General features: G+C 39.6%; 1 protein-coding gene across 3 annotated transcripts in view; it reads left to right on the top strand.

Moving 5' to 3' along the window:
- The window catches only part of LOC131077803 (uncharacterized), a 110,264-nt gene that overhangs the window by 21,825 nt on the left and 76,154 nt on the right, over positions 1-12,285 (top strand). For all 3 annotated transcript variants that reach the window (XM_058015359.2, XM_058015360.2, XM_058015361.2), the window contains exon 2: positions 8,916-9,516. In XM_058015359.2, coding sequence (XP_057871342.2) covers positions 8,916-9,516 — 601 coding nt within the window. The remainder of the gene's footprint in view (positions 1-8,915; positions 9,517-12,285) is intronic.

Here is a 12,285-nt window from a genome sequence, read left to right as displayed (position 1 = left end):
CAACCAGCCTCTGCCGAGGATGGCGTCGTACCCCTTCTTCTTCAATGGGATGACCACAAAATTCAAGACGAACGGTTGTGTTCCGATCATCACTGGTTGCGCCATGAGTGTGCCAAGCGGCTTGATGCCGTGTTGGTCTGCTCCCAATAAATTAAAGGTGGACGGCCAGAGAGTAGGTTTACCCAGTTTTTTCCATGTTTCCTCTGGCAAGACATTTACTCCCGACCCGCCGTCGACAATTGTGTCGGTCAGGATGGTGCCCAATATACCCATTTCCACCACTGCTGGGTGTCTACCATTGTTGATCGTCAGGGTTAATGGGTCTGCTGCTGTCTCGCCAGGATTGTCCTTGCCATGTATTGGTTGGCCCACTGGGGTTATTATTGCGGATTGCAACAATGTCGCTCGCAAGTGCGGCATACTTTCCAGGAGGTCCTTCATTTTGACGGGTATCTCGACCTGTAACAATTGGTTTATAATGTTTGTTTCTCCTTTAGAGCGAGAAGTACCCGCAAGCCCCTGTGAATCCTTGCTCGTTGACATCTCCTTCTCCAATTCCGCTCGTGCCTCCAGTGCCTTTCGTTTTTCCGTGCGGGGATCTGGATAAGTGGCTGCTTTCGTCTTGGACCTTGTTATGGCGAGTGCATCTTCCGTTTCCACATTCAACAGGTTCACGCCAGATTTGGGACAATTGCCATCATCATGGTCCCTCGGACCGCACCACTTGCAAAGTTTTTGTGGTGCTTCCTCCACTGTACAGTCTCTGGCGAAATGCCCCCAGTGATTGCAAGCTCGGCATTGTATCATCGGCCGCCCTTTAGCGTCGTATTGGATTCGGCTTCTATTATTCGTATTGTTATTATTACCTCTTCCTCGCCTGTTGTTTCGATAGCCGCCGGACGAGGCGTTGTTGCTCGCAGGCTGGGACGTGCCGGCTGACGCAGATGGTTCTGTAAAGAGAACCTGTTGGTTACGGGTCCTCATATTGTACGGACACTCCTTGGTAAGGTGTCCGGCAATCTGGCAAATATCACAAAATGCTTTTTTCGGACAAGACCCCTTGGTGTGTCCGTCGGTACGGTAGTCCGTGCACCATAACTCCCCTTCGTCGCCCTTGCTTGTGCTTCCTTTGGTTGCCTTTATCTCTCTCATCATTCGCTCCATATCTTTTTGGAGAGCCCGTACCTTCCGATTAGAGTCGTCATCACTGCTATCACTTTTGTCAGAAGAGGAATCATCCTCCGACGAGGATTTATTTTTCTTCTTCTTGGACGTCTTTTGTTCACATTCTAAATCCATTGCCCTGTTATAGGCGTCGGAATATGAAGAAGGAGGTACTATCTTCATTTTTTGTCTAAGGGATTTCTTTAGACCTTCCACGAACCACCGTTTTTTCAGTCCGTCTGCCGGCTGGTTCTCCATCTTTCCTAGCAGCTCTTTGAGCTGCCGGCTGTAGGTTCGGACAGTCTCGTCCTTCCTCTGTTTCGTGCCGTAGATTTCGGCTATGATCTCATTATCGTCTCTTAGGAGACGAAACTCTGCTTGAAATTCCTTCTTCAAGTCTGCCCATGTGCTAATCTTAGCCTTATCCGTATCCGAAAACCAGTCGATGGCTACGCCCCTCAGGGTTGCGGGAAACTGTGTTACCCACTCGTCCTCATCGGTAACACCATTCGCTCCCCAAATTGTTTCACAAGTGCGACAGTGGCGGACAGGGTCTTCTTTCCCATCCCCATGGAACTTTGGAAGTTTTTGTTTTTGTGCCATACCTTGCCTTTTTACTACTGGTGGCTGTTGTCCTACTCCGGATGGGTCAGATCCTATAAGGGGTGCTTGACCGCCGTGCCCCGGTGTCCCTCCGACACTCCTGGCAGCCCCGGTGTCTTCTCCCTCTTCTGCCTCCACCCCACTCCTTGGAGTTTTCCTAGCCTCTGGTGTGTGTGGCAAGTCCCTCAAATCCCTCAACTGAGTTTTGGTATACTCTATCCTGCGGCGAGTTTCCGCAAGTAACTCCTCCCGACTCCGTGGGTGGCCGCTGGCCTCACCGTCCCCTTCGGAGCGTTCCTCCTCTCTTCGCTTATACCTCTGTCGCCTTTCCGCTTGCTGTTCAAGGATCAAGGCACGTTGGGCTACTGCACGTTCATCTATATATTGTGGCTTATTTTTGTCTTTATTCAGTGTATTGGGCATTAATTCCCAGACTGCTTTCTATATACTTAATGACATAAAAAGTAGAACACTTTTATTCATTCATAATGTGGAAGACAAGTTTATGCCAACAATATGACATAATTATTACAATAAGTGTTCTTTTATTCCGTCCCGTATGGCTCACGGTGCAAATGCCCCTGACCTGGCGCCATCTCGTTCTGCTTCCTGTTCCTCGTGCTGCTGCAAAATTTGTTGGCGTCGCCCGTCCTGGGCAATCTCCTCCAGGCGAGTTTGTTGTGCCAACGATGCTTGTGCTAGCAGTCGGGGGAGATGGTTCATCAACCGATTTACCTCCGGACTCACTTCCAACGCTGTCCACACGGCACTTGGTGGGACTTCCGCCTCCGCCGCCTCTCGTCGCACGTAGGTCTGAATGGCTACTTGGAGTAGAATCGAAAATTCTCTCGTCGCAGTGTCTTCTCCTACGTATAGTTCTGTTTGGGCATCGTCGACCTCCGGGTTCACCTCACCAATGGGTAGGCCCATTGTGTCTGTGCGCCATCCGTGTCTCCGTGTCTCCTGTTCCCGAGTTCGTGTCGGCAACGGCGCCAAATGTTTACCTCACTGGGTAAACAGGAAGAATACAGAAATCGAACAGTAACGCACAATGCAAATACAAAAGAAGTACCAGAATAATCTTGCCATTAATGTCAAAGGATGTTCATATTATAACCTGTCGTCAATATTACATGTCCCAAGACCCGGAGGTGGTACAATATATGACAGCCGAAGGGGTGCGACACAACCGTCGCGACTCCAACTACCTACCCGTCGGCTAACTAACTATTGATAATTAACATTACTAGCTATACACTTTTTCCGGATAACACTTGTCTTTGACCAATAGTTTTAGCTTTCTTGATGGATGAATTCTTTGGCCAAGCCAACACTTTGTTGTCTATGAAGGTCACTCTGTATCCATTGTCCTCCAGTGCTGATATTGAGACTAGGTTTCTCTTGATGCCTGGAACATATAGTACTCCTTTAAGTTGTAATGATACACCTGACTTTAGTTTGATGGTGCAGGTTCCAACTCCTTTGACTAGATGTGTGGAGTCATCTCCGATAGGTACTGCTTCATCATTCTCCTCTTTCATGGAGTCTAGCACTTCTCTGAATCCTGTAATGTGTCTGGATGAGCCACTGTTGATCACCCAAGAGTTAACTTTGTTTGATGCTTGGTTTGTAAGTGCTGAATAGAGTACATACTTCTCGGGGTCCTCTTCCCTTTTAGATTTTCTTGTTTTGGCAAATGTGGTTTGTTGCTTAGCTCTTTCTGGACATTTGGCAACATAGTGCCCAAATTTGTCACATTTGTAACATTGAATCTGAGAAAGGTCCTTCTTGAAGGTGTTCTTGCCGTGATGACCCTTCCTCTTCCTAAATTGTTTCTGCTTGCTTTTCTTGTTTGAGTTTGTATTTAGAACTTGGAGATCTTCATCTATATTCTTTTGCTTGATCCCTTTCTTATTTTGCCTTGATTCCTCTTGGAGACAGTCAGCCTTTAGCCTATCGAATTTTGGAAATTCATCCCTCGCACTGATGCCTTGGACGAATGTTTCCCATATGCTAGGCAACCCATCTAGGGCAATGAGTGTTAATTCTTTGCTTTGGATCTCATATCCAAGAGTTGCCAGTTCATCCCTTAGAGTTGATATTCGCAAGAAGTCGGCATTGACCGATTCTCCTTTGATCATGGCTATGTGATTTATTTCTCTTTTTAAAGCCAAGGTTCTACTGGCATTAGATATCTCAAATGCATCTTCAAGTGCTTTGAACATGTTGTAGGCTGTTTCATGTTTCCTTATGATGGGCATAATATTATTTCTCACCCCATCAACTATGATTTGGATGGCCTTTTCATTTCCCTCTCTCCAAGTTGTTTTGTCAGGTTCAGTCGTAGGTTCTGCAGTTTCAGTTTTTACAAATGATTCGACTTTATTTTCTTTTAGAATCATCTGAATTCTGAACTTCCATGCTGAGAAGTCATCACCTCCTCCGAGTCTATCTTCAAATCTGATAGCGCTAGCCATTAGAAGAATTGTGATGTTGAATATATGCTTTGCTTTGAATTTTCCTAGGTTACCGGGTTCGCCTCTAGGCCCCCCTGGTATGGGTCCAGTTTGAACTGGGTTCGATCAGGGTTCGAAAAACCCAGAGTGGGTTCGATCAGCAATTGGGCGGCCCGTAAAGTCAAAAAATAATGCAAATTTTTTTTTTTTTTTCAATTCCGCCTTGTAAAAAGTGAAATTTATAGCCTAAAATTGACTTCTAAAACATTTTATTGAGTCATTTCACCTCATTTGTGTTGCAAACAAAAGTTTTATGAGAGCAGGTTGAAGAAAGGGTGAACAAAATTTGGCTTCCAAGATCAAAGAGGAGTTGAAGACTGATTTTTGAAGCTTCAACAAGTGTTGCAACATCATTTCCATATATTTTCAAGCTTCCATTGGCTACAAGAGGTAGGTTTTTAAACATTTTTTTCCAACTATTTTTGTTTCACAAATTGTCAAACATGAAACTTGAATTTTTTTTCATTATTTAGTTTTTGTTTTTGAATATGTTTATATTATTTCTTGCCATAGGAACTAGAATGGCGTCTACATCTTCCTCCATTGGCAATGAACAAATAATTGCAAAACAAAGAAATGATCCAAATTCTCCCTTATGGAAATATGTGGACATTATAAAACAACTTCCGAGAGGTGGGGGATTCCGTTGGAAATGCCATGGATGTGATATTGAACGTAATAGTTCATATTATCGTGTGGTAGGCCATTTATGTGGAATAAAAGGAAGAGGCATCAAAAAATGCCCTGGAAAAAATGGTAAACCTATACCGGATGAGACAATGATGAAATATATTAGGGAGCATGAGGCAGCAGAAGAGAGGGAAGCCCGTAGATTGAACCAAACCGCATCAAAGAAAACAAAGGGAATGCAAGGCCCTTCTAATCCCAGTATTGTAGTAGAAGACCACCCCTTCTTTGCCACAAATGAACCTCAAGGTGAACCACCCTTGACTCGTAAAAGAACAAAGGGGCCTTTAGAAACCGCATTCCAAAATGAGAGTAGAGACAATGTTGACCAAGATATAGTAAGGTGCATTTATGCAAATGGGTTGTCATTCAATGTTGTTCGCTCCCCATATTGGAAGCAAATGATAAAAAGTGTTAATGAGGCATCAAGAGGGTATAAGGGCCCCGGTTATGAGAAGGTACGTGGAACATTATTGGAGAAAGAGGTGAAGAGGGTTGAAGATGCATTGAAACCCATAAGGGATTCATGGGTTGAGACAGGTGTAACAATTGTTTCAGATGGGTGGAAAGATGCTAAAAACCGTCCCTTGATCAATGTCATAGTGGTGTCCCCTAAAGGGGCAATGTTTTTGAGAGCTGTGGATTGTGAGGGCCAAATAAAAGATGGCCAATTTATTGCAGAAATTCTCATCTCTGTCATTGAGTCAGTGGGACCCCGCAATGTTTTGTCCAAGTCATAACGGACAATGCAAAAAATTGTAGAGCTGCTGGTTTGTTGGTTGAGCAACGCTATGATCACATCTTTTGGACACCTTGTGCGATACATTCACTCAATCTTATGCTACAAAGGATTGGGCAAAAAATAAAATGGATCAAAGATGTGTATGTAGAGGCTGAGGACATCCAGATGTTCATCACAAACCACCACATGTCTCAAGGGATTTTTAAAATCTATTCGAATTTGGAGCTATTGAAGGTAAGTGAAATAGTAATTTAATTTTACATTTTCTGATTTTTTTGAATTTTCAATGTTCATAATATCATTGTGTAAGCTATATTGTTTATTCTTCTTTAAAGTTTGGCTTTATTTTTTAATCATTTGGCATTATTTGTGTTATAGGTTGCTGAGACCTGTTTTGCATCAAACACAATCGTCTTAAGACGACTTGTGAAAGTTAGAGTGGCACTATGCAATATGGTGATCAGCACCAATTGGATTGTATGGAAGCAAAGTAGCACTAAGAGGGCAGAAAAAATTAGGGATAGAATATTGAATGAGAAATGGTGGGATCTTGTTACATATCTCCTAAGTATCACTAAGCCCATCATGAGCATGATTCGCTATACAGACATGGATAGGCCTTGCATAGGTGAGATTTATGATGTCATTGACTCAATGCTTGGAAAAATAAAGGTCACTATAAATGAAAAAGAGAATGATCCTCAGGAGAAATTCTTCAAAGAACTGGAAGTAATTATTGTAGAGAGGTGGAATAAGATGACCACTCCTTTGCACCTTCTTGCCTATGCCTTGACACCTAAGTACTATAGCAATCAGTTTCTTGATAAACTAGGAAGGATTCCACCATGGAGAGATCTAGAAGTATCTGATGGGTACAAGGCAGCATTTCTTAGACTATATCCCGATGATGATTTGCGAGATGTTGTTACAAACGAGTTCATAGAATTCGCAAATGGGAATGGTCTAAGTGTTGATGCACTTCGTCATAGATCCAAGAAGGATGCTCATAGCTGGTGGTACTTCCATGGCACAAGCTTCCAACACCTACAACCCCTCGCTATAAAAGTTTTATCGCAAGTAAGTTTAATTAATTAAAATTTTTAATTTACAAGTTTTAGTTTATTTATAGTTTACTTTGTCTTCATAGGTTGCTAGTAATTTTATTTTTATTAATGTATAACTTTAATTGTTTACTTTGTCTTCATAGGTTGCTAGTTCTTTTGCTTCAAAAAGAAATTGGAGCACATACTCTTTCATCCACTCAGTAAAGCGCAATAGGCTGCTATCAAAAAGAGCGGAGAATTTAGTATATGTGCATTCCAACCTACGTCTTCTTTCACACAAACAACATGACTACACACAAGGGAAAACAAAGATGTGGGATATAGAGCCAGGGCATACTGATTTGGATGCTCTTGCTTCTTAGCTTCTTGCATTGACACTTGATGACTTGGAAATTGAGCCAACTTATAGTGCAAGTGCAAGTGGCATTGGCTCATCTAATGTCAATGAGGAGGAGGAGGAGGAGGAGGAGGAGGAGGATGAATTAGATGATCCATTTGATGATTAAACTTTAAGTTTATATTGTTGAAAGTTGAAACAATGATACTTGAATATTTTGTCATTTTGATATTAAACTTGATGTATATGATGCTATTATCAATTATGGTATGATCATGATGCTATGATTACAAGTTTATGTTTGTTTTGTTGTTTATATGATGCTATGTGACATGCAAATTTTAATTCATGCTTATAGGCTTCACAAATATCAATATATATATATATATATATAATTTACATGTTTTTGTACTAACGAACCCAAACCCCTTTTCAAAATTTTGCCGTACCGGCGTACTGGGTTCTTCGAACCCGAATCGGAACTTGAACCGGAACCGGTAACTTAGGAATTTTCCACAAAATTGAACAGCCTCAGGTTCGATTTAACTATAGCTCTGATACCATGTAAATGTTATTCAATTTTCAATTCAATATGCAAGTTATATTCTAGTTGATATTATCTTGTTCTATGTATTATCTATTTATATTATAAATTTGACTATCTTCTTTTGTATGGCAAGTGAGAGGAGCATTTATTGATTTTGATTTCCTTTCTCACAAATGCCATTTGATATATACATGCAAGCTGGGTACGATCTAGCAATGCCTTGACCGGTCATGTCTTTTAGACATGACCGATCAAGACATTACTTGATTGTGCCCCTTTGCTAATCCGCAGTAATCACAAACGGTGTATGTTTAACAACCGATACCAATCGGTGTATGCTTATCTTAACAACCGATACCAATCGGTGTATGCTTAACTTAACAGCCCGATATCAATCGGTGCGTATTTACCTTGCCACCCGATATTAATCGGTGCATACATAACCCGATATCAATCGGTGCAAGCTTACATTGACACCTGATACTAATCGGTGTTTGGTTGATCTGATAATCATTTGTTTACTATTAAATATGTTAACTGATATAAATCGGATTGCATTGGTTAGCCCGATTTAATAATTGGTTAACACAAATAAAGTAACCGATTAAATTGGGATTCTATGCTATAGGATGATTATCGATAGATAAGCATTTGATCGAACTAAGTAGATTGATCATATACAAATGATGAATGGTTATCAAATGAAGGATTAATAGCTTGAAGTTTTTCATTATAAGTATCGATAGGATAAATGATTGAATGAGAGACTTCATTTATCTCTCATTCAATCATTTATCTTACCAAAGCTATTATGCATTAACATAATTTGCTTCAGAACAGTTTATTACAATGGTTTAAACCCTGGGTAATTTATCAAACAGTTTGCAAACATATCACTCATTTCTTGGAATTACATCAAACACTTGTTGAAATACACACAAAAATCAGTCCCGTACTTCACAAGAATACAATGTATTTTATAGACAAATGTATGAATCAACTCATTCCATGTGATGTTCTCCTAACTTCCAGCAAGTACAAGTTAAACCTGAATTTCTTTGTGGAAAATTAAAGTCTTAAGAAAGAAAAGATATGCTGCACTTGATAATTATTGATGTTGAATATCCATATTTCAGATGAAATCCCATGAAATAAGATGTTATCATTCTGCAAAGGAAGTGGACATGCAAGTTTGTAGCATTGTCTTCCTAATTTAATTTTAATTATGTTATTTTTCCTAATTTTGCAAATGCAGAGATCTGTCAATTCCACGAGTCCCTGGATGCCGCAGACAGTAGTCAGAGTACCATTGACAATAGTTGTTATGGTGTATGTTCTGAACTGTGGGATATACATTCTTCTACATCCAGTGTTAGTTTTGTTGACGGAAATCCGGAAGGTATGGATGGAGAGAGAGAAGAGGTTTTGCATTTAGGTCTTGGGGATGGTTCTGACATGAAAAACAAGGATTTGGGAGAAAATGTCAATGAGCTCTATAAAGTAATGAAGATGAAGAGGTCTTCACATATTAGAGGATCTGGTTCTGGATGTTATGTTTTAAATTCTCAGGATTTAAAACGAAGCAACGATAAAAAAGACCATTGGTTCCCATACATGGACAAGTTTAAATCAGGAAATGTGACACTGTCAAGTTCAGAGATTATTCATGCTCTTGATCCTTGTATTGTGGAAACACGAAAACAGAGAATTAGAGAAGTGGTATCGAACAGGACCTATTCTATCTGTTCGGTAGTGGAGGGATTGGGAGATTTTGGCAACATATCAGCTGTTTTTCGCTCAGCAGATGCACTCGGATTTCAATCAGTTCATGTTATTTCAAATGGCAGGACAAAAAGGTGAGAGTCAATCCTGGGAGAATAATTGAATGATCTAAAGTTCTAAACATTTACTTTAATTTCTTTGTCATGCTTAGATCTTGTAAGAACTAATGTTAGCCAACTTGTCTTATGGTTTCAGAAGATCCTTTTTAGCTTTTTAAGTAAATATGCTTTTGGAAGCTTACAAATTTTGTTTCAGTAAAGATTTGTCAGAACTACGCTATCAGGGTTTTTCCTAAGCTTCTTTTGTCTTTAAACTGATTATTCTTTGAGTTTGATATATTTGCAGTCTAAATTTAGAGATTTTAGTGAGTTTGCATTCTGTCATTAAGAAATTTTATAAGAATTTCACCCCACTATATCTCTGGAATTTTTCAATTAATTGTAGTGCCAACTTTCTTCAACTGATTTTTAGTTGATTATGTTTGTCCTTGCTGCAGCTTAGAAATTCAATTTTCCAGCATTCTTGCAGCAGTTAAATGCATAGTAGTATTCCATTTACACGGCATTGACATGGAGTGACAAAAGTGTAGTTCAATTACCTGGGTTTAAAATGAGTAAAGCTTGGCAAAAGCTCAGGTAATCATATTATATTCATAAAAGTAGAGAAAAAATTGATTTTGATATTTCATGTTGACATGAAATAACAAAATTAGGTACAATTTTTAATTTATACATTAAAAAAGTCCAACTATAAAAAAAAAACAATTAGGATTTTAAAAAACAGCTATATTACTTTTACCTAAGGGGGTTTATGCAAAAAAATACAAGGTTGGTCCTTAAATAGTAGGCAAATGCTACCATTTTTGGACAGTCTACTATTTTTTTAGGGGTAATCTAATGTATTATACCTAAACCCTCATGATATAATTTAAAGAGAAACCTTCATTAGTGTTCAACATTTTAACTCAAAAAATAATCTATTCAAAGTTAAACTTGAAAAGTTAGAATGCCCTATCCTTCACCTGAAAAGTTAGAATGCCCTATCCTTCACCTAAACTAAAAATTTCCAATCTTCTTGTGCTTTTATTCTTCTTCTCCTCGCCAAAAAAAGGAAAGTTTACATAAAAAAATAAATTCAGAACCACTTTTTGAAAAACATGGAAAATGGCATGGTAAATAAGGTGGGTGGTGGTCAATTAAGTAAATTGTAAGCTTTTGGAGTGTAATGCTACTATGCTTAAGTAAACCCACAAAACTAAAATGGTAATTGATTGATTTACAAAGGAGAGGAATACTCCTTAAATAAGCAATTACAAACAATCTTTCCATAATGAAAACGATTGACAACTAAGGAAAGCAAACTAACTGAAAGAAAGTTTCTTAAAACAGTCCTAATATCTAAATTGACCATTATAAATTGAATATAGCAATATTACTTTAATACCCTCCCTTAATGGTCAATCTACTAACTACACCAAGTTTGCCCCTAAATTTTACAAATTTGTTCGAACTCAGGGGCTTGGTAAGAAGGTTTGCAGTCTGATCCTTAGTTGGTACATATAGCAACATCACCAATCCATCTTCAACAAGTTGTTGTATGAAGTGACAATGAAGCTCTACACGTTTTGTGCGCTCGTGGAAGAATCGATTTTTGGCAAGCTTTAGCACCACTTGATTGTCACAAAACAAGGGTGAAGGCCCTTAATGTCAGAAAGCATCCTTAGAAGCCATACTACACATGCTGCTTTAACAATTCCCTAATACTTTGATTTTGTCGAGGAAAGAGCTATTGCCTAATGCTTCTTACCGGTCCATGTGATTGCACCCGTACCAAGACTGAAAACATACCCAGAAGTAGACTTTTTGTCATCAACAAAACCTGCCCCATTTGAATTTGTGAAACCAATCAGTCGAGGATCTTTGCCTCTACCATACAGAATACCAAAGTCAAGTGTCCCTTTCACATATCTCAGTACTCGCTTCGCTGCAACCCAATGTTCAGCCATAGGGGCAGTCATGAAACGAGAGATGTAATTCACAACATAATTTAGATTAGGTCTAGTGGTTGTAAGATAGATGAGGATGTCAACTAGTTGTCTAAAAGCTGACTCATTAACCATTGGTGACTCTGATTTGGCTGAAAGTTTCAGCCCTTTCTCCATAGGTGTAGGCGAGATTATTTTGCAATCTGTCATCTTGAACTTGTCTAGCAAACTCCTGGCATATTTAGAATAAGAAATAAAAATACCGCCACTTGTCTGCCAAATTCTACACCTAGACAATAATGCAGAAGGCCCAAATTTGTCATATCAAATGTCTGACACAAATTCAATTTGATTTGCTCAAGCAAATGTGCCCCACTACTAGTAATGATGATATCATCCACATAGATGACAAGAAGAATGATGTCACTACCAGTGCTCTTGACACATAAATTGGGATTTGAAGGACTCCTCTGAAAGCACTGTGCATCCAAATACTTGTCAATCTTTATGCACCATGCCCTGTGGGCCTGGTGTAGGCCATAAAGAGCCTTCACCAGTTTGCATATCTGGTGCTCTTTGCCTGCAACCTTTAACCTAGCTACATCATGTAGACCTCTTCTTTCAAATCTCAATTGAGGAAGGTTTTCTTCACGTGCACTTGATGGACTTTCCAGCCAAACTGAGTTGCAATGGCTAGAACAAGCCGGATGGTGCTCATCTTTGTTGTAGGAGCAAACGTCTCCTCATAGTCAATGCCTTATGTTTGCCCAATCCTTTAACCACCAACATTGCTTTGTATTTATCAAGTGTTCCATCAGCTTTGTACTTGACCTTGTACACCATTTGCAGCCAATGGGTT

This window comes from Cryptomeria japonica, chromosome 10 (genome assembly GCF_030272615.1).
Source record: "Cryptomeria japonica chromosome 10, Sugi_1.0, whole genome shotgun sequence".
Lineage (NCBI taxonomy): Eukaryota > Viridiplantae > Streptophyta > Pinopsida > Cupressales > Cupressaceae > Cryptomeria > Cryptomeria japonica.
The sequence above is the reverse complement of the archived record's forward strand: the minus strand, read 5'-3'. Positions and strand labels throughout refer to the sequence as shown.